Genomic DNA, 25907 nt, shown 5'->3' on the forward strand with positions numbered 1-25907 from the left:
AAGGTCCATGCAAGCATTTTGGAACACTTTACCCTCTTGCTTTTTAGGAAGTTTTTTTGTAGGGAAGAAAACCCCAAACTCCCCACAACCCCAAAAAAACCACACACATTCCCCACAACCACTTCAAAATGAGGGAAAAGCAGAACTCTGCTTTTCAGTAAAATTGTTTTGCTCCAACTTGTAATCTTCCTTGTTGTACAGGAACTGTCTCTTACTATATAGTTACATGTAAGTGTGCTTTAACCACAGTTTGTAATGTAACATACTCTTATTTCTTCATGTTATATATTTCATATTAGCAATGACTAAAATTATTGTACTGTGTTCTAGCTTCCATCCCCCCTCCACTTCCTCCTTCACATCTTACTTCCCTGCATTTTTTGGTATTTTAATGTGTATGCCAGGTAAGGAATTGGCTTTGTTGCTAAAGGATTGCTTTGTTTGTTCGGATGTATTTAGTGGTAGATCTACTAGCATTCTAGTTATAAAAGTTCAGAGGCTTTTAGCTTGGTTGGAAAATTTGTCCCAGATTTCACTCATTCTGGAGAAATATGTAAATTCAGAAAGCATAACTAACTTCTTTTAGAGGAAGATGCAAAGTAACCCTTTCAGTTCCTTTCCCCTTCAGAGTGAGGTGGTGAGTGGCTGGGGAGAGAGAAGGATTCAAAATGCCCCTTTGCACTGAAATTCTGGTTCCTTTGGTTTTCTTTTCTTTGTGGCTGTAGACAGTGCTAACCTATGGAGAGAACTGTGCCTGTTCTCATGTGGGCTTATCCCACGACTTCACACATGACACAAATGTTTAGTGTATTTTGGTTTCTTTAGTCTCAGTCAGGATTAAAAAATTTAACCTTTTCTTTTTCCCTTCAGGAGGCTGATAGTCCTCGATACTGAAGGATGGGTTTGAGAGCCAAGATGTTCTGGAGACATAACAAACTTGGTGGTTTATTTTTCTTTATTGCAAGTATGAAAATATTTCTCCCATATCCCAGTAACTCTAAAATTCTAGTTTCAGTTTCTCAGCTAACAGTTAGCTGTTTTGGAATAAATCTATGAGCATTAGGAGAGTTGAATTTTTAAATGATGTTTTATATTCAGTAGCTAATAACTTCTACAGACGGAGAAGCTCTGAGGTATAAAAGCATTTATTTGTAAAACACAGTTAGGTGCTAGAAAAGATTTGAAAATTCAGCTGTAAATACCAAACTTGTAAATAAAGTTTTATTGTATCTGACTTGATTCTCTTGATGTTTGTGCTGGCTTAGAAAAATCAGAAACTGGTTCAGTCAGTCCTGTCCTGTTAGAAATACAGGTATTATTTGAACAGTGGCTCTAAAATATGTAATATTTAAGATCCTTATGATGTGGTAAGGCTAAGTAAAACTCTCTTCCATAAACCTTATTCAAATCTGATCTGAAAACATTCTGCAAATTAGGAAGATCATTGTAACTTTGTAGAGCAGTGTGAAGGAGAAGGTTAACAAATGTCTTAACTCTGGATTTGTTTTGTTTTGTGTCTGTGTGAAAGGGTACCTAGTATACTTCCAAACACCATCATTTGTTGTTTGGGTGTTTAGTTGTTTTGTTATTGGGTTTTTTGGGTTTTGATGGTTTTGTTTTTTTTTTTTTTTTACTTTGGACTAAATTTAAATTTTTAGAATCTAAACAATAAATTAAGAGTATTATTAATATTTTAAATATGTAATTTTTTTATCAAATAAAATCACATTTGCCTTACAGGTCCACTACGTGTATGTAATTGATAGAAACAGCAAAATAATTTTGAGGTATTAGTTTTTGACTGGCTGTATGGTGTGTGTTTATTTGGGGAAGAACCTTTGCTCTTTAGCCTTTTAAATTTTGAGACCTGCTTTTACACATGTATAATGGTGAGAAAAAGAGAAATGCATCAAACTTGCTGTGAGATCTTTTGAACTTAGCTTTTACAGCTCTTTCATTTATTTCATTATTTACTTATCAGTTGTTTTGGTTGTTCCCTCCACGGGGGCAGAAATAGTTTGGACTTTTAATTGTATTTACAGTTTCTGCTATGGAAAGATGTTGCCTTAAAACAGTGAAGTTGTTAATGCTTAGGGATTAGTCCTAATCTGTTTTTCTTTTCTTGCTCTGCAAGTCTTTCACCTCATCTAGGGTTCTTTTCAGGATCAATTCAATTTTGATATTAGTATTTTACAATGATGTCCATAGGTTTATGTTTCCATCTTTCTTACTAACCTGACAGAGAACAGTTAATAATTGTGCAAAGCTATTTATAGTTTGCCACTTTTTTCCCCACTGAAAGTACAAGGGGAGCTTTTTCCTTCATGTTGTAATGTGAATACACATTCATGATAGTGCCACAAGTCTAATGCTGCCTTTCTTTTCTGTCAGGTAGCTGAAATAATTTTGAAACCTGTCAGTCTCCTGGTACATCACTACTTCTGTTAGGAGGATGGACGTTCAAGTAGAGAAGCTTGTAGAAGTGCGTATCTTACAGAATAAAGGGTTGGTTTTGTTATTTCAGTGGAGTTACTGGGCTTTTTGGCCTTAATTAGTGTGCAAACAAACATACCAAAAAGGATTAGCTAACTGTATTTTAAATTCCATTCTGCCCTCACTTTACTGCAATGAAGAAAGAAGTTAACTTATTGAGCATAATCGTAGCTTGCGTATGAAAGTATTCTGTATACCTAATGGCAAAGATTAGTAAGATACAAATCATCTGTATTTTGCATTGTTGCTGTTTTCCTTTTGAAAGACACTGCCATGACTATATTGGCAGTGTGAAATACCTCTGAGGATCTTATTTTGGCTTCTGCAGCCTCTGCTTCTTGCTGATAAAAATTACTTCTAGACCTTTATGGAGATAAGTGTTAACATTTGGCCTTAAGTTTTTCCTTTCTTTGGAGCAGCCTGCTGAGCCAAGGTGGCTGCAGCTCTGCCTTGCACAGCTTTCCCTTCCACCTTTTGTTACTTACATTCTTACAGGCATCTCTTTATGACTCCAGCCATTTTTATCAAATTCATTTATTTTGTGTTAGAAACAAGCTGAAGACTTGAAAAAAACATTGAACTCCATTCCTGGTTCAGTCTGCAGAAACATCCTGTGTTTTTTCTTGCAGATAGTGAAGAGTTTTATTGAATACAAATAGGTAACATTGAGCATTCTCCTCTTTGAACATTTGTACTTCCATTGATTCTTTAGATGCAAGATCTAAATGCTTTCCATTCTGCTCACACTGATGTAGTAATAAATCCTATATGAGATATTAAGTTATAATAATTTAAAAAATAATTGTCTGTTAATGGTAGTATGTTCAAGTCAGTGTTACATATCTCTTTTGTATGTGATTATACTACTCAAGTTGCAATAAAATTATATTCAGTTTGTAATTCTTTAGAGAGAGAATTATTATAGAATAGTTTTGTATAAGCATTGTTGTGTTCTAAAATGTATTTGCCACATCTGACCAGCTCAAATTGTGATTAAGGTGAAGAATAGATTTTCAAAACCACTCAAGAGTGTGTCCCTTGTTTAGTCTTCAAAAAGGAAAAATATTGTAGTGCTTCTTCAGGATACTGTCAGTAATTGTTTACACATTAGTAATTTAAATGTGCTCCAAATATTCATGGAGACTGAGGCTAAATGTCATGAAACAAGTCAGTTTTAATAAACCTTTTCTTGCAAACTGCCTGGTAAGAGTGATTTCAGGAACAGTTTTCAGTTCTGTATGGACCTGTGTTATGCCCAGGACTACTATAGCATATTCATTATTACAGGTGACTGTTCCAGCACCTGGGAATGTTCCCAAGGGCTGCTTACTTTGCTAATGTAGATGTGTCTTTAGGTATCACTGATGGGATCAAGTCAATGTAGCAGTTCTTCCAGGAGAGATCAGAAGTATTAAAACCACTCGGTTTGCAGACTGGGTGCAAGGAGATGGGAATTGCCAAGATTTAAAAAATATTGAAGGAAGTGGATGAAATTTATTCAGAACTGTTTTTCAGCAAATCCCTTAGCAGAGAACCTAGGGAACATTTAATTAGTAGAAAATGGTTTTAAAATGTCTAAAAAGGAAATTTCAGGGACCTACTGCTGTAGGAGGTTGTGGAGGCAATTCAGATTGCAAGTGGACTCAAAGTGTTTAGGCAAACATATGGACAGTAAGAGAGATGGACTGCAGAAAGTGGTCTGGCTCACATGCTCTCCTTACACAGCATCTCAATTGATATATTAGAGTCAAAGTGCTTGGCTAGATGGGCTGCTGACCCAGACCATCAGGTCATTTCCTATGTCTTCAGCTTCTGCCCGAATTCAAACAGCAGTTTCAGGAAATACACTGAGCTTTCTAATGCATGGCATTATTCGTTTTGTTAGGAGGTCTTTGCCAATCCAGGCAATTAAATTAAACTACTACAAAGCTTAGTATGTTGCTCATTTGGTTGGGATTTATCTTCTAAAGTAGCCTATATAGATTGAATTAAGTACCACTGAGAAGTGTGAATATTCACTTTTAAAACTGACAGGTTTTTTGACAACTGATGTTTCAAGTATTTCAAAATCCAGCCATTCGGTGGCCACTTTTTTATTTAGGCAAGAACTGCTTTTAATGTGAGGATGTATCTACACTCCTGTATTGTCAACTTGAATGCTAATCTCTGGAAAGAGGTTTTGTATTGTTTTTCATCAGGAACTGTATTGAGGTCATGTGGACCATGACTGTTTAATGAACAGTTGTTCATTAAACAGCTGGTTAAAGGAAACAATTTATAGTCATGTTGGAAATTACATAGAACTAGTTGACCTAATATTCCTATTTCTTAATGGCAATGCCTTAACATGTTTTTAGAAAAAAATACATGGAGTCAAAATTCTGATAGCACATTTAGAGATTACACTTTTAAATTTAATTAGGTTCCATTGTAGTTTCTTGTGCTTTAAAAGTGCTTGTATAATTCTAGAACTTGTATCAAGGCTTCAGTATCCTAAGTTCACATTATTTTGTTAAGATTGTGAAGTTCTTAATTAGTGTTTTGTTGATTTAGTAAGAAACATAGTGCTTGAGAAGTGCCCGTGCTAAAGGTACCTCCCACTGAGACTGACACATCACAAAGGAAGTCTTTTCCTGAGTATCATAGTTATCTTAGACAAGCAGGCAAAGGACAGAATGCATGTCAGCTTTTGGGTAGGAGAACCTTAGGTGCTGTGAGTAAAGCAACAGAATTTGTCAGAAAAAGATTGAGGCACAAGAAGAGAGGCTGAACCATCAGATTTTTTCCAAAGCTTTTCTCTTATTTCAAGCTAATTTGAATGTTTTGCCCAGAAGAGGAAGGAGATCAAGATCTGGAATCTTCAGTGTGAAAGACTCAGGCCCTGGTTTTCAGTAGTACTGATGTCAAGGTGCATGAAGAAACATGTTGGCTGGTGGGGTTTACAAGCCTGCACCTCAAATGAGATGAAAGACTTAAAAATAAGCAACCCATGGATTTTTAATTTTTTTCACCTAGAACATGATGCTGTGTAAAAACCATGTTACATTTTCCTTTAGAGAAATTTTCTTTCATCCTTGACTACGTGCTGCAGACTTTCATTAGATAAAGGGGAGTTCCCATGAGTGACTGTCAGTCTTTTGTACTGTCTCTTTCTGACCAGAAAGGTACCAATCTATCTCCATGCATAGCTTTAATTTTTCTTATTTAAAATCGTATCTACTGAGGTGCAGAGTGTCAGAAATGCCCTTCTTAAAGCTATGATCACTCCATGGGCTTCAAGTGTGATAAGGTTGGTCCAGAAACCACTTTTGGTCATACACTGCCCCAACACAAAGATTGTTGAAGCCAGCAGTTCTATCTGAAGTTTTTTCAGCCCTGATTCAGAATCTCGTTTGGCACAGTCAGCAGCATACACAGCCTACCTTGTAATAGTTGTAAAGTAAAAATATGAATGCACTACATAAAAGCAAGGCTGAATGTGGGAGTCAATGAAATACAGTCAACCATCAAGTAGGCTAATTGTCCACTGACAATTGGACACTCTATTTCCTGTTTCTGGGAATTGAGATCTAATTAAACTGCATTAAGTTGATGAGTCTCCCCACCCTTTGGATTGGCAGTCAGATATCATCAGAGATGTGAAAATCTGATGGTATCCTGATGTCAGAATGGTGGTAGCCCCCATCAGCTGACCTGTTACTGCTGCTGAACAGTGCTTGTCTCACTGTTGCACCATGGCTGCTGTGCTGAGCCTTTAGCTTCTCAGAGCAGCTGTGAAGTGAGCAACAAAGGTGCTCACACAGGAGAAGCTGATTTAACACAAAGCCAGGAGGCACAGGGCCCACTTGCACTTGGGCCAGTGTGTGCATTCCCTTGCTCAAATCCACTCTGCCAGCTGGAGCCTCAGGTTTGGATGGCCTGCAGCAAGAGATCTAGGGGGAGGAAAGCCAGCAGGTTCCCAAGACAACTTATTACCCAGGTTACCAACCTCAGGCACTTACACACAATAAATATGCACAACTGGGAATACCAGTCAACCCAAATTCCCTGTTACTTTAAAAGCAGGAGTCAAGGGCCAGCCATCACCCTGAAGCTTTTCTGCTGCTCACAGTTCATATGATGGTGACCAAGAATACTGAGCTGAGAATGGTACAGATTGACACTTCAGCTGTAGCCAGAATGGCTCCTCCCGGGGGTTTGGGCACCCAAATCAGCCGAAAGAGCTGGGCAAATGTAGCTATCCAGCCCACACATAACAGATGGAGAGACATTCTCATGTACCATGAAGCTTTTAGGTACTTCTATTGCAGTCTAAACTTCAAGCTAAAATCTCCAATTGTAACAGAGGGAAGAGTATATATCAATGAATATGTCTTCAAAAAGTTATACCTACTTGGGGAGTCCAAAAAAGAAATTGTAAGAACTCATCTATTCATGTTTCTCGCCTTCATCACATTCTGAAGGTGATGATAGCCAGTTGTTAAAGTGCTGCCTTCAAATACTTTAAAATAAACTCTGGCAATACAATATTTTTGTAGACCTGTAAGTCGTCTTTGAAATTCATTACTAAAATCATTTTGTTTAGATTACAATATGAATGCTGACTCTTAGTGAATTTTACATTGAGCCATTCTTCAGAAGATCTGGAACATTTATTGGCTTGACAAAATGTACATATTGATGCAGTTCATTGCTTTTTCTCAAACAGCCTAAAGCTTCTAGAAAAATTACATGAAACATGATAGTATTTTTCAAGTGCTTGCTCAAACCTGAGCTAATCACATAGCCCAAGCTTGAAAATGTGAATGTCTGTCATATCTCATCAATATGTTAGTGTTAGAACTTGCCATCTTTAGTTTGTGGAATTGCTCCACCAGAAAGGGACAGATTCATATGATTTCTGCCATTTTCTTATCCTTTCCTTTGTCTCTGGTGTTCCTAAAATGAATAACACTCAAGTTTCCAATTCTGGGGACTTTGGTTGGTTGGTTGCGTTTTTGTAAACACGAAAGATTTTATTTTCTTTTAGCAATTTAACAAAGTAAATCTTTGGCCATAATGCTCCAGAGTTGTGTTTATAAATATCTCTTTCCTTCTGTAAAGGGAGGAGGACCTAGGTTCTATTTAGATATGTGCAAGCAGAATGCAAGCAGAATGAAGAAAGTTCTGTCCAGAAAAGAAATTACAAAATGCACCTGCTCTTCTACGTTTTTAAAGTTTTTTCTTTATAGTTTTTGTTCATAGTTTTAGCTGAATTTTTCACGTTTACAAACTTCTTTTCCTCACAGAAGGGCAAGCTTCAAATAAAAATGCAGAAATCTAAAATGGTAACAGGCTTCAGCTTTGGTACAAACTTTTTTCTATTTATTTTGGCTGCTCTGTGCTTTGCTATCATTTCTGCATTACTTGGGTTTACAAAATTAGGATAACCAGCTTTCCACAAATAAAATTATACATCTGGGCATCTGGTGCACTTACTTTGTCATGACTTCTAATATTTTTTTTATCATTAATGAATGTGCAAATATGCTTGGGTCATGTAAAGAGGGACATGACACAGTATTTTCCTTGTGTTGAAAACTGTTTATCAAGTGGTTGATGTCAAACATGGAATTCTAGGCTTCCTTCTGAAAGTTTGCATAATGGTGTGATTAATGTTGAAGTTAATGCAATTTGCTGAAATAATTTAAGCTGTACAAATAGCTTTTTAATTATACCAAGCAGTTGAGAAAATAAAATTTGTACAGGTACTGTTTTACTTAGTTGTTATTCTCTCCTTCATTCTTTGAAAAATGTTTGTTTAAAAATATCTGTGCTTGTTCTTGCTCTTATCTCTCTCTCTGTGGGTTGAAGACAGCAAGAAGTGTGAAGTGAAAAACAATGTATTTACTAACCAGAAAAAAGATTGTTTTTTCCCCAGTAAAACTTTTTTTTTGCACATACCAGATTTATGTAACATATTCATGTGTAATGGTTGTAAACACTCTTTTATTTTTAAGGTTATTCTTGTGCAAGTTAATCCAGGGGAAGCATTTACAATAAGAAGAGAAGATGGACAGTTTCAGTGCATTACAGGTAAAGTTGCTAAATTTATTTTAATATTTTCTGAGTCTGAATCAGAATTAATAAAAGGCAATTTGTGATGAAAGTAAAAGAATGACAAAATTGATTTTATTTTAAATGCAAGAGCTGTTTAAAGACCTAAAAGATTATGTGCTAAGGATCATTGAGATTTAGATTTCTCTGCTGTAAACCAAATACTTTTCCTTACATTATATTAGATGAAATTAAATTTCTTGGGGAGGAGAAGGGAGGAACATTTTCAGATTGCAAAGCAAACACAGAAAGGCCGTTGTAGCAACTTTTGAGTAAGCTCATTTATTTCACAGACCTGAAATTAAGAGCTACAATTGTTAATATGGCTTTGGTTTAGTTTGTTTTATTCTTTGCTATCATGTGGATGTTGTTTCCCTGTCAGTTATGCCACCTAGTTTCTCATTATCTGTAGGGGCCCAATTTCTTTATTTCTGAGTTCTAGCAAGTGCAGCTTCAAAATACAAATGTTTCATCTAAACATAACATCCCTTTATGTGATGGTCATTTTGGATGTTGTTTTCTATTCCAAATGAATAGCTACCAGTTAAGCCTATCTAGGAGGTACTGTGAAAAATGAGCCATCAGCTATTGCTGCTACATAGAATACCATTTTACTGTGTTGTAAAAGAGTATCCACAGATTCAGCTATGGGCTCACGTTTTTGCTTGTCATCATCTGGGCCAGTGAATCCTAACTTTTAGGGTTTTTTTCTGGATGGTGGCCCAGCTCCAACAGATACTGGTCTGGAAATTTGAAACAAATATTTTCCATCTGCTTTCCCTCTTTCTCCAGTCTGAGAAGAGCTGAAAGGTCTGGTTTCCAGACATAGGCAGGTCCTTTGGCTACAAAACAACTGAATTGAAGGAGGCTGTAGATGGTAATTAAGTTTATATTGATAATTCTTAAAGTTTATATGTCTGTTAGCACCATATTTCAAAACTTTGTGCTGGTTGCATGGTATTCTGGCATCCTTTGAGGCACAAATGGGTCACTGTTGCAGCTCACCATTCTATACAGCTTATTTGAAGCATGATATGTAATAATTACTTGACAGTACATGAGGGAAATACAATGATTTTTGTCTTGCAATTTAAGTTAAAGAACAGATAAGATGTATTTTGCTTCTATTGCACAAAATACTGAGGGAAGTGGCATGTGTTGCATGATTGGTTCTAATTTTTGATTTAGCAAATGGTCTTACTGGTGGAGAATTAATTGACACTTTCCTGGCATGATTGTCTTCAAAGCAGGAAGTGTTTAATGAACTGCAAAAATATTAAGATCATATCCTTACAGATTTGGTTCTAACCTCTCATGGTACAGCTTTGATCCTTGCCTGTTGCCTCTTGCTTTTGGAGTAGGCAGCTTGCTATTGTGATTTGATTCAGCTGTGGATTTCTTTATCCTTTAAATATGAAAGTGAGCATGAGCAAGTTACTAGACAATTGTTTCTGGGACTCACTAAGTGTAAGCTCAGATACAGTCTTTACAATTTCCCTGAAAAATGGCACTGCAATCTGGAAAACTACATCCTGAATTAGTACTACAGCTTTTGCAAACTTCTTTGTCACATAGGTGTTTTTCTTGTTCTTCCCCCTTCCTGGAGTTGAAATTGTGGATTATAGTTGGTAGTAAAATAGGGGGCATAAAGATTTTTTCATATCTGTGAGTTCAGTAATCTTCATAGAGAACCTGAGTTGCATCCTGATCTTTTGAGTGTTGCTTTTCTGGTCTGTTCTTGCCAGTTCTGAGACATTTCTGTATTTTTGAGTGCTATGGGAATGGATCTTTCTACCTTTTGGGTTGTTTGGTCTGTCTTCCTTAAAGAGGAAATTCTTTCATAATTGATGTCGCTCCTTTTTCATGATATGCATTGCAGCTCATGAGGACTGTCTACTGTTTGGTTTTCTGTGTAGAGATTTGTATAAAATAAATTATTTTAGATGGTGTAAACTATAGAGAGTAACTTGGCATTGGTCTTTTTTGTTCAGCCACAACTTCTCAAACATAGCTTGCCATTGACTTGTCTACAGAATGGATTGCCAGTCTGCAAAATGGGTTACAGCTGCAAGAGTCTATTGCATTGGCTTGAAAGTAAGAAAGAAAGAAAGCTCTCACATCAGTTCCTTGTTTTTTTCTTCACTGTATACACTCAGTTGTTAGGTGAAATCATAGTTAAAGATGTGGAAATATACAATGTGAATGGTTTGGATGAAAGTACAAAGATGTTTGTTTTTAGAAAAGAAGAAGAAGGACAAGACAGCTGAAATTTATTGGAAATTTAGTGGAAATCAGTGGGAGGTTAATTTAGTCATTATAATGTTTCTTAATTTTTTTTTTCAATTTTAGATTTTCCTGTAAATATTTGCCCATTTTTATACTTTTCTGTGACTTAAAAGTCTCTGCAAAGAACACATATGCAGTTTTTTCAGTGATGTATGATATAAAAAATGGAAATTATGTATAGTACTGAAGTGAAAGAGTGGAAGTTGAGAATAGCAACTGCTTATGGATCCCAGGTAGCAGTGCAGATAGCCAGATACATTTGTTTGAATGACTCGATAAGTCACACTTCCTTGGATAATTCTAAACCTCTTTTGTGCTTTATTGCTGGTCAATTCACCTTGAGATTGTGCTGTCTGCTGAAGTCAATGTGGATTGTTAATAAATCTAACCGTAATGTTAACTGTGTTTTCTTGCATCAAATATTTGCCTGTTGGAAACATTTTTGAGATGCTCTGTCAATCTTTGTGCTGTTCGTGTCATCTATTCTATTTTTAAAGAGAACTGTCCTTACTTTGGCAACATTGTACATAGGGTAAAATTTCTCAACCTGAAAATGATGAGAATTTCAGGAGAAGGGAAAGGTGTGAATAAAGTGACTGTTTAGAGCTGTACTTGAGTCAGTGAAGTAATGAAAATTTAAAGCACTAATTAATGGAGAAGCACGCAATGCATTTTCTGTGGACTGTGCTTCTGAAGATAATGCTGCATTTACGTGCAGGTCGTTGTACTGACTTAGCACATGTCTGCTCTCCCTGGTGATCTGTGAAGCTTTGACTGGTTCAGAACTACTTTAAGTGAGAAGCAGCTTCTTAATGTGGTCCTCTTCCATGGCAGTGGAATATTGAGTGAAAAGACTCATAAGAATAATTTGTGGTTTGAAATCTCCTAAGGATGGCAAAAGAGCAGTGATGGTTAGGGGACTCTTTATCCTTGGTGAATTCCATTCCTTTATTTTGATGACCTTTTAATGAATTAAAATAACATGTATTTTATCCTTTATTTCTGTAGAAGAAGCATGGTTACTTTATGTTTCTGTAGTTAGCAGTCTTGGATCATAGTTTGATTTCTGTTGTCTGTATTTTGACCTAAAGACAGCTTTGATTGAGCACTTCTGTATGTCAATGGCCATATTTTTCAGATATTAGGAAATATTTTCCTTGCCTGCTTAGTGATTTGTCTGATAGTGCTCCCCCTTGACACAGCTTCAATTTAAACCATTTGTCAGTCTCTAACTTTACAAAAACACCATGCATTTCTTGCTAGATAAATAGGAACATATCTGTCTGTGTAACCATGTGTTAGACCAAAATGTTTATTTTCAAAAGAGGTCTTTTAAATCTATGAAAATTTTCTCATATACTAGAAGTACACAGACTTCTGTGGAAACCTTCCTTAAGCCAAAGTTTCCTTCTGTTAATATAAAATAATTAGCTACATTATAGTGATTCAGAAAACCAGGTCTGAAATGTATGAATGGGTTCTCTTTGTAGAAGTGAATTACTGCAGATCACTCATTCATGAATTCTTCCTGCTGCAGAATAAATGAATGAAGATGACTCATCTTGAGGACATTTTGTAACAGTCCCAAGTTACAGCTAAAGGCTATTAAATGTTACTTGACACAATAAGAGAGACCATGTTCTATATGTCTCTGCAAAGGGAAATTGCCATTTTCATAATAGAATAAGAAGACTTATGTAAATTAGAATGAGTCATAAATGCTTCATGCTTTGAAATTAAATGAAGTATCAGTATTAAGGTTAGGCTCTAGGATAAAAGTTAAGCAAGCTTAACCTATTTTTTTTTCTCTTTGAAATAAGAAATAAAATTATTCTGAAAAGTGTTTTCAAGGAAGTCAAGAGGAAAAGAAGATACAACAAATTCTGAGACTACAGTACTCAAACACAAGCTTTAGTTTGTTCTCAGATGAGCTTGAGCTTTGCAAAACCAAACCTGCACATTACCCAGAATATTTTGTGAATAAAACCATTCCAGAATCACAGAATGGTTTGGTTTGGGTTGGAAAAGACCTTCAAAGGTCATCTACTTCCAACCCCCCTGCCATGGGCAGGGACACCTTCCACTAGATCAAGTTGCTCAGAGCCCCATCCAGCCTGGCCTGGAACACTTCCAGGGATGGGGCATCCACAGCTTCTCTGGGCAACTTGTGACAGTGCCTCACCAGCCTCATGAAAATTTCTTTCTTATATCCTATCTAAATCTACTCTCAGTTTGAAATATTGCCTCTTGGCCTGTAACAATAGGCTCTGGCATAAAGTATTTTTTGATCTGTTTTATAAACCTCATTTATCTAAACAAAGGCTGCAGTAAGGTATCCCCAGCACTTTCTCTTCTTTAGACTGAACAACCCCAACTCTCTCAGCCTGTGTTCACAGGAGAAATGCTCCAACCTTCTGACCACCTTTTTGGCCCTCCTCTGGACCCTCTTCCAGTCTATGTCTGTCTTGTGCTGAGGAACCCAGGACTCCAGGTGGGAAGCAGAATCACCTCCCTTGCCCTGCAGGACATGGTGCTTTTAAAGCAGTCCGAGACACTGTCTGGGCTGCAAGTACATATTGCTAGCCTGTGTCTAGTTTTTCATCCACCAGTACCCCCAAGTTTTCTGCAGGGCAGATTTTAATTTATTTTCTACTCTTTTCTGCTTTCAGGCTTGGTGTGGTTTTGATTGTTTACAGATACTGTTAGAGCAGCCAAACTGAGCATCTTAAAATCTGAAAGTAATTGCTTGTATAAGTGTATTTGAAGCAAAAAACCCTAGATGTATCTTGTTCAAATATCATCTTGTGCTTTGGTGTTATGTTTTATTTTAAAACAATTTATTAATATGGGAAGTGATTAAAGACCTATAATAAATTCTGTACCAGTTGCCATAGATTCCTGAGAAGGGACTTTGTTAGTTGGTAATGGTCGTTGGGAGATGCTTCCCTCACAAGACCACCATAGCTTATTATCAAATCATAAACCACTGTGGTAAATGTAGGAAGCATGTGCTGTCATTCTGTGGTGATTTTAGAATGTACAGCAATACCTGGCCCTGCAGCAGTGGTTGATTTATAGACTTAAAGGGTGATGTCACCTCTAGAAATAGTGTATCTTGTTTGTTAAATTACTCGGTATTCACATTAGCACTGGGCAAAGTTTAGGAATAAAAGAATGCTTATTTAAATACACAGCTCTCTAGTAATGGAACAAACTACCAAAAGTAATGAAACACTATTAACAAGAGTTCTCTCCTACTGCATATATAGTCTTCTAGGTAGCTTAATAGCCTGAGTGATGGACCCCTTACAAGTAAACCCAGATGTGTACTACACAGGTCTAGTGCTTTGCTTTTCCTGCTTCCATTAAGAACAGCTTACTGAAGCCAGCCAGAGAAGCTGCTCTGAGTGCTCTTTTTCTTTCTATAGCCTAAGAAGAAACTAATTTTTCATCCTTGTTTCTGTTTACCTGTTTCTCATTTCTAAATACTGAAATTATGCATGACAACATGTGGAAGTTTATTTGCTTTTCATCTTCAATGATGCTTTGCAGCTTTTCTCCAGAGTAGCCTTCTGAAAACACAGATGTAAGGTTTTATGTATCAGTTAATTTAAAAAAAAAATCTAAAAAAAACCCTCAAAACCTTAAATGGTAGATGATTTCAGTTGCCATCTCCATTCTGTCTATGTAGAAGAGTAAAGATATTATGTTAGGCTGAAACTGGATATGGATACTTAGATTAACACCATTTTCTACATATTAATTTTAGGATCTCCAGTGGAAGTATTTAGAGGACCTTTATAAAAGGCATTGAGGGAAACTAAGACAAATCAACTGAAAGCATGGGATCAGAGCAAGCTACAGTGATTTGCAGCTATGTAACTCTTGGTTAAGGATGTCCATGCAGAAGGTCAGAGCTACTATAGGAGTAGCTTAACTCTAAAGCACCTCTGTTTGGGAATGAACTGTAATATACACAATTTTCTTAAAAATTCAAGTATTTTTATTTCTGGGTATCTGCACTCAAATTAAAAATAATATTAGTACTGGCCAGCTATGTGGGAGTATGACTGCAGAGGAGACATAATTCCATTTTATATTGAGAAAAAGATGATGAGGGAAAGTGGTCACAAAGCGTGGTTGTAGCAGCTTGATTTGGAGCTGTCTCATTCCAAAATAATTTTAAATAGGAGCTGCTCTTTTTATAGCTTAGATTGATAAACAGGGTGCGTGAATGCCCTTGCAAATATTGCTGAAGACTTAACCCTTCTAGCTTTTACTGGTAGGTTAGCCTAAAAATTGGATTGAGATATGGCAAATGCCCTTCTGGTAAGGTAAATAAATAATGATGGACTTAAGCGATTTAAGCCCTCACTGCAGTGCATATAGAATGCTCATGTGTTGGCTTTGACGCATAGCACAAGTCCAGTTCCTAAGTCAAGTACTATTGGCAGGTAAGACTTGCCTGTAAGCCTTGCTGCTGCAGCTCTTGTAGTACAGCTGCTGAATTAGAACCTGGTTCAGACACATCTCCTTGATTCTGTAGGCCCTCTTGCAGTAGGGCAGAGGCAGTCCTCAAGAGTCATGACTGTCTTTCAAATTTGTTGTGCTAATTCAATGAAAATTACAAAGTAGTGCAAAACAAGGTTGTTCTCCTGACAAGAATAAAATGCAGCAATCCAGAATTCTGTTCTTTAGATTGGCCTCTCTCTGCTCTGAGAGTGACCATGAGAATTAACCTCGTAACGGAGCTCCCTGAGCCTTCTCTGGGAACTGCCTGACCTTGTCCTCCATTAATTCTGATGACTGACCAGGTCTTTGTGGTTCCAGTCTCATCAAGTCATTAAAGAAGGAGGCAGGGATGACACAAGAAGCTGTTATTGGAAAAACTTACTTTATCATGCTGCTTTTCTGCCAGAGAAGCTCACATTACTTTGTTGTGCCTACTTTGTTAGTGTTATAAATGCTAGACTTCTAAACATTCTATTCCCAGCACAAATTGAATGTGGTAAAAGTTTGATTGAAAAGCAAACTTGACTTGTTTTAGACTTGTCCTCTTCTGCAGTAGCAAATGAAAGAAAAAAAAAAGGAATACATTAATGCATATCTCTCGTGATGTTGATTGTAATGTGTCTTAGGACAAACATAATTTTCCAACAATAATTTCTGTTTAAAAAGTATTAAATAAAGCCAATATCTTTATATGGACAAAACATGTCTGTAACATTTTTTGCCTTGGTTATTTCTCAATCTTCTGGAAGATGTTTTTAAATTTTTGTTATACCTTATTTCATGCATTCTGAGATATGGGTTCATAAAGTACTATATTCATTGTAAGGTGCTCAGCCAGGTTTTCTTTTTCCTGTTTGATTTTCCTGTATATTCAGATCAGGTAATCTTCCCTTGTACCTTCTTTAATCTTCTCCTTTATTCTTTTCACTACACTGCAGTCTCCACACTGCAAACTCAGCCTGACTGTAGGAAGGTTCTGGAGACATTTGTTTGAAATATCAGTGCTTCCGCTGCATACTGAAGTCATCTAATTTTAGGTGTCTAAATGTGTGTTTCTATATGTGGCCTTGGATCTAAGCTCCCATTGAAACTAGTGGAGATTTAGTCACTAGGTATAGTACACTCAGTGCTCTTCAGCTGACATCAGTTTGCACTCAATAGCTCTCCAAGCTCCACTGTCTGTACCAGCAAGGTCTCCACTTGCTATAATGGGCATTTAAAGTCCTAACTTGCACACAGACATGTAATTTTAGATACCTAAATGAGATGTCTCCATTTTAAAACTAAAGCCTGACTATTATAAGCTAAAATAAATAAGGCTACATCCTGAAAGTGCCTCATTTAGGTTTGTGTTGATGAATGTCTTTGTCCTGAAGCACCTGAACTCTTTGAGCTCATCCATTTCCGTGAGCATCTAACACCACATTTTACTAGGATGGTACTGGTTCTTGGAGGTCCATGTTGGAAATTAATTTACAACCCTAAGTTGCAGCTGGATAATGCCCCTAAAACTTGGTTTCCATTACTCTAGTCAGACATGTCTAGCCCCCAAGGCTGTGAAGTATTAACTCAAGCTGCCGAGATTCAGGTGCTATTATAGCCTCAGTCTGGAATCAGTTGGATGAGCATTGTATGAAGCATGTTAGGCTTGACATGTTTGTGTCTAGCAATATTCCTATGGCTGCAACTGCAATCAGTTAATCTGATTTCTTTTCTGACTGTGGGAAAGAAATAGCCTTATATTACTTGCTTTATGGGGGGCAAAGAAGGGGAAAAATTGGTAGGATCTCTTTTTGGTTTCTAGTAAGTAGAAGTAGTTTGTAGTTTTCTCTAAGTAGAAAGTTTCTTTAATGTAAGCAGTAAACAGTTGGAATTTTAAAAAGAAAAAATAGAGCTATGGGCATTTTACTTAGTATTTTCACTTAATGTACATTTAGCATAACTTAAACTGATAACATTTTCCTTATCTTAATTGGATGCAATTTGATTAGCTGAAATAATAAAGATTCATGAAGATTGCTAACATTACAGAGTGGAAGAAGTTCCTTGATTTTATTATCTGATTATTTAAAAACAAATGGTGCTTTTATTTTGTAGAAGTTCAAACAATGTTTCTAAATGGACTTTGTCCTGGTTTTCATGAAAATGAAAGGCTGGAACTTTGTGCATAAAGGATTTTACTGGATCCTCTTTCACAACTGTGTACAGTACGAATACAAGCTGGAGTGTCATCTATTGGAAAATGCTGCGTGGTGTTAGACAAGACCTCAGGAGAGTTCCTTATAGTTCCACCCTGTGCAATTCCAGCTGTTGCTGCATTCTTGAAGTACGTTTCTAGCTGTCAAACTATTCCTACCTCTATCACAGAACTACTGTTAGTAAGAAATAGCTTTGAATTGATTTTGGTTTACTCTTGTCCCCTTTGCAGTCATCTTGTGCCACGGCCACTGTCAGGCCCTTGGTAGTTGTGAAGGGTTGCAGACATACTGGGAAGGAAAACACTCTTCATGGTTGTAGAAAAGTTTTCATGGCCATTGTTTTTCCAGAATTCCTCAAAAGAAAGCCAGTTCCTCATACATACCCAGGCTGTCACAATCATGGCAGCAAGCTTACAACCTGGAATTGCTCTTCCTCCATGCCTTCTCTGATGCCAAAAGTTGTTTGGTACCCCAGAGGTTAGTCTCCCTTTCCTTCATTTTCACCTCTGCAGGGGTAATATGTTTTCTGTTCTTGTGAGAATGTAATATCTAAATGCTGCAACTTTGAATCCAGAATATTTAATTCTGTTCTTAGTTTTGCTGCCTTTTTTTTTTTTTTTTTTTTTTTGTAGTAATAGATGAATCAGCAGCACATGGCTTGTTAGATGTGGCTGTGCATATGTTATTAATAGTAAATTAATAGCTCTCTTTTTTTGACTGTCTGTGAAATGACTGAGGTTTTGTTAGCTTGCATGACTTACATGATCATGTCACTCTTCAACTTTATTTAAAATCGTGGTAATATAGCTTCCCCTTCTTCCTTTTGCAGACATGCAGCAATCTGTTTTACATCTAAAGCAGTTTATTATCCAAATGAGGGAAAGGAAGAAGAGACAGAAGATAACCAAGGTCATTACATATAGGCAGGCTAGCTGTGCACAAATACAAACAGCTCCTGTGTAATGTGAGTTAAAGACTGGTTACAAGTAAGTTCAGACACTTAAAACCATTAAGAAACAGTGTAATCATAAGGAGTTTCACAGTTGGAAGGGCTAAATTCACTGTAAATGAATACAGCTGTCAACACTGCTGTTCTTGTTTCTTTATGCCAGAAAGCAGCTTTCCAGTCATCCTAGAAAACTGAATTGTCTAGGGCAGGTGCTCTAGAGCATCATTCAAAGAGCTTCAGATTTTTTTAAGTGACTATATAGCATCCAGTAATTTGTAGATGGGTCTCAGGTTAATGGTACTGGAGCTTCTAGAGAAGCTGATGACACCTTCCTTCCCTTTTGATTCATCAGCCATCCAATGAGGATGTGGTTTATCTCCTTTGCTTGTTCTTGATTTGTTTTTCCAGTAGCCCATTCCTCAAAAGTTTCACTTACCCTTTCACTTTGATGGGCCATTTTCATAAATACTGTGAATAATGTGTTTCCCTTGGATGATCTCTACAGTTCAGAGGTTGAATGGATGTGCCTTTCAAAACAACTGAAAAAAGAGATGCAGTAAGAACTATAAATGCCAAACCAGTGGTAAATATTATTGTTCATTAATAATTCTTAAAAGGAGTTAATATACAGAGAGTGGTAAGCCTTTCTCTTCTCTGCTTTTCCAACAAGTTGTATTTAAGGTTGTCTCTTGAAAAATAGCATTTAAGTGAAGTGCTATTGTGTTGCATCCTCAGCTGCTTTAGACTTGAAGAGTTTGTACTCTGAAAGGCACCACTCTGTGGACAGAATTAACTCTTCTGGTTTATGCAGCTGAGAGATATCTTAGTAAAGCTCTTAAGCAGCAGGTAGCTTTGGAAAAATATATGAAACATGTTTAAGTTTGCATTTATTCTTTTTGTTATGCTTTCCATATACTTTGCATTTTGTTTCTTGTTTTGTGATCAGGCAAAGATTTTGGATCAGATTCTGTGAGATGTACCAGAAAAAAACACTTTTACTCTAACCTGGATTTAAAATTCGGTTTAATCTGAAATCTTATCTGACTTTTTACTCTTATTTTTTCAACTGATAGCACATACAAATAAAGCTACCTTGCAGGCAGATCCTTGGGGTGCCTAAAGCCCAAGGTGAGTTTGGGAATTGGAGAAGTTGAAATGTTTTTTCTAAAAGAGAATTTTTTTCTGAGTTGAGCTCAGAAGCAGAGGGACTATCTCCCATTAGAATTTGACATTGCTGGCAGTGCAGTTTTGAGGAGCATCTGGTGGCCATGCAATGCATTAATGAGTGGAAATATATAGTAAGTTACAGGGACAGTCTAAACTGGAGCCAGTTAAAGTTCTTCCAACATGAATGAGTTTTAAAAATCAACTGCTAAGAGAACTGAAAAATAGGAGTGAATATCAACAAGTATTGATCAAGTGAATATCAACAAGTATTGATTGAGGTGCAGAGGACTGGCTAGTGTGCGACTAACTTTCATTCATTTCCCTGATTTGTACTATAAATGGATACAAGAGGACTGTCAAGCATGAGTTTTTGAGATTGATTATTGATGGTTTGATCACTTTTTCACTTTGACCCATGTGTGTTAGAACAGTGCATTTCTACACAGGTTGTAAATCTGACATGATATCCGTGTAGCAGTTTCAATAAAATATTTGTGAAAGGTATGGTTTTATGCTCACCACACCCTTCTAATGATTATGAAAAGGAAAATTGCATTAACAGGATGAAAATGTACCTTGGAAATACCCTATCTTTTATTTCAATTGCAGCTATATACACATCAAAGTTTCCTTGCATCACTTTCCAGCAAAGGTATGACACATAGTAGATTATTAATATGCCCACACAGCTTTCTCTGTTCATCCCTCTGTCAGATCTTTCAAATGCTGTACAAGAGCACTGGTTTCTCCACGATAGCTTTCCAATTGTGCATTATGTTCATAGAATTTCTGTGTATTTTCATTTTTTTTTAGTTACTGTGCCTTGTCCTCAACTAAAAAACAGATTCATTATTTTTGATGGGAAAAAATCTAGTTTTATGTTGGTGACAGTAGTTAAACAGAAAGGTATTGGGTTTGGATTTCTTTTCAGAAGCACATAAATGTATGTTGCTGGATCATCATCTTGTTTGGTGTTACTGTGCTGCTGGGTGTGGGCAGGTAGTACAGTAAATGTTTCTTTGCAGCTTCAGAGAGCTGGAAAAAAGGTCTGAAGTGCCTGAGAATATTCCACAGAGAAAAAGAGGCTTAATGTTGGGTAAGGTTACATTTATTTAGGATATAGTTTGGGCAGATATGAGGGCCAGTGGGAAGCAGATAGGACTAGGAAATGCAGGTGTGAAGAATTGCAGGTATGCAGTGGAGTCTTGAGGCCAGGTACCTGCATGTTGCATGTTTCCTTGAAAGCATAGCACAGAATGTTTTGGATCACTATTTCCAAAGAACTTCAGCAGACTTAGTATAACCTTTTTTTAAAAAGATTCTAAATTGTCCTTGAAATAGAAAAGGATTGAATGCTAAAGCATGATGCACAGCTAGCCTAGGATGTAAATATATTCCTCCTTAATCACTTAGTAATCAATGCACTCGTGTGTCTTTTGGCTAGCGAGACATTCTAGAAATACTTGGTATTTCAGCAAAGCTGATCATCCAGACCACTCTAATGGCACAGGAAATCTGTATTCCAGAAGCAGTAAAAGATCAACAAGAACATGCAGTAGTTGTTCAAAGGAGTGTTGTTTGAATGGTATGGGTGAACTGGGTGAAATGCAGTTATATACAATGCCAGGTCATGCATAAGATTACTAAATTATAGATGGGGATCTCCTCATTTGAAACTTGATAAAGAGAAGGAAGAAGCAAGCAAGCTATCTGTTTGACTCACAAGATAAATATTATCTCCAGTATAATGTATCTGTAACTTAGTGGGATCATAAAATGTATCAGGACAGTTGTTAGAATAGCTTCAGATGTTTAGTTGCGTTTTACAGGGTTCTGCTGAGATTTCAACTGTAATTTTATAACTCATTTACGAAAGATGAAAAGAAACTGTCTCCGGGTGTCGTAAAAAAGAGCTGTTAGGATATTCAGAAAAAATATATTAAAAAAAGTAGAAGAACTTCTTTTGCTTGGCTAACAATGACTTTTGGTAGAAAACAACAGGGATTTAAAAGAAAAAATTAATGCCAGAGCTAGTCTGGAGTCCAGTTGGCTATCAAATGGCTGTGAAATACTTTTATGTAATTACAAGAAACCTGGCTACCTAGGAGAATGGTGGTCTAGAAGAGCAGTCCACTGGGGAGACACGTGGATAAAAGATCTGCTTTGTTGTTGGTCTTAATGCTTCAACATAGAATCCATTTATGATGGATCTTGATGTATGATAATGGGGGAGAGGAATGCAATTGCAGGTGAATAGACTTGATTCATGAGGTGTTTTTCAGGCCTTGAGCCCTCATGGTTCAACAACAGAAAATTTAGATCTCCTGCATCCAGACAATAGAGATGCAATAAAAAGATTTCTGCACAAAGGGTACATTTACTTTACAGCTATTAAGCAATTTTCTTGTCTTAGATTCTTCATGGAGGGATGTATTGATCCATACATAATGTATGCTAAGGAAATCCACCATATTCATGTGTCTTTTTTCCCTTCTTCTGGTTTGGAATGACAACCCTTATATGTCTGAGCCAGTTTCATCCCTGGCCTCTTGTTTGGCACAGGTAAGTAGATTCCTTACATAGTTCTTTCTGGCTCCAGGTTCATTTTGGATGCCAAAACAGTGGGTGTGTTACTTTCCAAAACGTATTTGGTTACAAAGCAAATTGAATTTGAAGAGAGCACTGCAGTGGTATAGGCTTATCTTTGTTTCTGGTCCCAGCTTACTGCTTTTCCAGATACTTTCTTTCTGATAATACATGTTTATTAACATTGCTAAAGCTTTTTATCAAGAGAAGCCTTTGTCATAGATGCTCTTAGTATTTGAGCTTACATACTTCCTGTATGTGGTAACTTGCTTGAAATTTGTAGAAAATAATGCCACATTTAAGTGATCTGTAAGGAGTTCATTGTGGAGAGTCAAGGAGTCTTAGTCACATAAAGCACCAAAAAGACCAAATTTTAAACTTCACAATCCAAAACAAGTTTAAAACATACATATTTTAAAGTCTTTATTAGTTATTACTTAGATTGCAGACCCTGACCACTTCCACATCACTTTCAGCAGTAAAATGTGAGATTTGCAGTGCAAATTGGTTGATAGTGTTAAGGGATTTGTGCAATGGTAGAAGCATTTCACTGCAGAAGAGGCTGCAGATGTCTGTAGCAAGCATGACACCTTTCTGTGTGGCTAAGTTTTACAATACCATTGCTTTTTTTATATGTATTCTGGTTTGGGGTTAATTAATTTGGGATCAAATTTCTTCAAAGCTTTTATGGGCATGAAAATTCATGTATGTGGACCTTAAGTCATTAACAGAGTCAGAAATCTTAATATAAATGTTGAAGTGTTTATCATGTCATTTGCAGTGATAACAGTCTTCAAGATCAGTAGTTTTTCAGTCATATTTTTATTTTCACTGTCTTCAGATCATCCCCTCTTGTAGCTGCATTGGTAGCTTGTTGTTAGTACAAAGACAGAGAAAAAATTATCTGTGGGAAGAATTGTGATTGCAAGGGGTCATGTTTAAGATGGTTGGATTCCTCCTTAGCTGTAACTTGGATTTAGCTGCAGAAGTCTCAGATGCAGCCCAGGTGACCTACTAAATAATGATCTAATCCTAGCAAGCATGCTGAATCCATTGCTTCTCCTCTTTTGACTGTGGAATTCCCTACATGCCTGTAATGCTACAAAACATGAGGCTGCAGGGGACAATCAGGAGACAGACATCAGAGACAGTATACAGACAGTATGTAAATGATGCCTTTCTCCTTCTGGAGAAAGGCTGCTTGTCTGCTTGGGCTGTACTAAGTTTATTCTGAAATGCAAACAGTATCATCAGCAGGAAATTGTTCAAAGCACTTGCCCACAACTGAAAAAAATCTGATCTCTGCAAGTACCACAGAATCTAAACCCATAGCTCCTCAATTCCAGAAGTATTCCTTATCTGTAAGGCTCTGGAAAAGTCTGAGTTGGCCTTTTGTTGACTTTTGGAGATGAGCATCTTCACCTGAAAAATAGATTCTAGAGGGAAAGTATATGGGAAAGCATTCTGCCTTTTTCTGTTGATGTTATTGGGATTCCTCTATGATTTAAGTGAAGTCCTGGGTTCTACTTCCTGTTTTAAAGGCTGGCTCTGAATTTTCCACTTAGAAGCTCTTGGATTAAAGGAGTGAAGCATGTTCCATTCCAGTTTCTAGTGGTCCATCTAATGCAAAAGAGACGCAGTTATTTCTTAGTTTGGTGTTCATAGCACTCTCCTAAATAGGAGCAAGCTGTGGTGAATGTGCAGAGGCAGAGACTTGTCCTCTGGAGGCAGCCAGTGTATCATGCTGCTGAAGCCAAGTGTTTGCTTTAGATGCTGCAGAGTGTAAGGTGTATGACATCAGATGTTTTCAAGTTGGTCTAAAGTCCCTCTTTTGCCAAATGATTCTGTATAATTTGCCTGGGTTTTGTTCCCTACAGTTTGTGGCATGACAGAATGATTTCTCATTACAAATGTCATCTTTTGAATTGTCAGCCTAAGGGATTGTTTTCTCCACTCACAATTTGAAACAAAACTGTGTAATAAAGTATAACTTCAAAATCTATTTCTTGGTTAAGAAGCCTACATCAGAACATTTGTTTGTGGAACTGCAGCGTTGCCAGGAACTTCGTTGGTGGACTCAAGTGACCACCTCCACATGAAGACATAAAAATAATTGTATGCAGTGAGTGTGAGGAGATGCAGCCTGTAGGGCCAAACTCTTTCCATTGCTTTGTATTGTTACAAATAATCTTTTTATCTGATCAGAACAGCAGACTCACCTAATACTAGAACCACATCGAAGAGACTAAAATTTCAGTGAGATAGGGCTGTTGGGTGGGAGGGCTTTTAAAAATCAGCAGTTGGCATTAACTTTTTACCTTATACTAAAAAAAATATTTAGCCCTGGTTTTGCACCCTAGAACTCTAGTGATAGAGCCAATATCTTTCTAGATTTATAAATTTTTCTCTCTTCTGCTAAATCATGTCGAATCCTGGATTATAGGATTTCTGGAAAGCTGAAATACCCCACATCCTACCAACTTAGTTTTGTATCTTCTAGTTAGGAATGATCACTCCCAAACTAGTCCCTTTAAAGAAAGATGTGTTTTGTATTTATTTTACATACTAGGAGGATTTCAGCTGTTTATAATAATAATAACTTTTGTTCTTCTGTGGTTTTATTTTAAATGGGCAACATGAATTTGCATTGTATTCATTTATATAATTAGATTGAAACCTAGACAACTCAAAGGTTTTCAAATGAAAGTATTTGCTATTAGTAGATTCCAGAGACTCCGAATACTATGTCTTTAGAGATGTCTGCCTTGGATAGAAATAAAAAATTGACTTGGGCACTGAATTTCTTCTTGGCAGCCTTTTCTGATATGACTTTTTGCTGTGTTTTCTGACACTGTACATGATGTATTAATCCCAGTTTGTTCAAACAGTTGGGGTTTTTTGTTGGTTTTTTTTTTCTTTAATATCCATATAAATATCTTATCCATAAATTAAAAATACCTTACCTTAGAATCTGGTAAAATTGTACCAGAATTTATATGGAAACTACTGATTTTCTTAATACATTAGATTTGTATGAGTAATATTCTATAAGTCATATTCAAGACATTTTATGTATGAGTGTATGTGTGTATATATATATATCACATAGATACATGTGTGTGTGTGCATAATAATTTGGGAAGGGGTAATGGTAAGAAATTTGCACAAAGGAAGGGAGGCTTCTTTGAATGCCAGCTGAGACAGCAGAATGTGCCAGATAATTCTGCATTCTAGTTTCAAGCCAATGTAGCCAGGTAATTAAAAAAAATAACTCATTAGTGTAATAAGTTGAATACCAAGATGATGAAAAGGCTTTTACAAGTAATTATACTATGTAATACTATTCTTAGCACAATCAGGCAGGAAGGGGGAGGAAGTTGAAGATATTACTTGTTCCTTCTAAGATGTCTTCTCTGTATCAACACAGTCTTTTGTAGAACACACTGTCTACACACCAAGAACTGCCAACTGTTGAGACTCACTTGTGCTTTTCACTCTTAACCACAAGCAGCTGTCAGTAGCAGTGCTTAGCTTTCTAACTTTCTGATCTGCAGTGCTGTATGGTGGGAGAAAACCAAACCATCTGATTAGAGAAACACCAATTCTAGTGGTAACAACTG

The 25907-nt window shown here is 36.7% G+C and overlaps 1 protein-coding gene across 4 annotated transcripts in view; it reads left to right on the top strand.

Annotated features, from left to right (window-relative positions):
* Positions 1-25907, top strand: part of FNDC3A (fibronectin type III domain containing 3A) — a 110756-nt gene that overhangs the window by 30254 nt on the left and 54595 nt on the right. For 2 of the 4 annotated variants that reach the window (XM_079318836.1, XM_079318835.1), the window contains exon 3: positions 8493-8568. The exons of 1 other annotated variant lie outside the window; for it this stretch is intronic. In XM_079318836.1, coding sequence (XP_079174962.1) covers positions 8493-8568 — 76 coding nt within the window. Of the gene's footprint in view, positions 1-2391; positions 2483-8492; positions 8569-25907 lie in introns of all 4 variants that reach the window. One more of the 4 variants, XM_079318837.1, reaches the window with a different exon arrangement.

This window comes from Erithacus rubecula (genome assembly GCF_903797595.1).
Source record: "Erithacus rubecula genome assembly, chromosome: 1".
NCBI lineage: Eukaryota > Metazoa > Chordata > Aves > Passeriformes > Muscicapidae > Erithacus > Erithacus rubecula.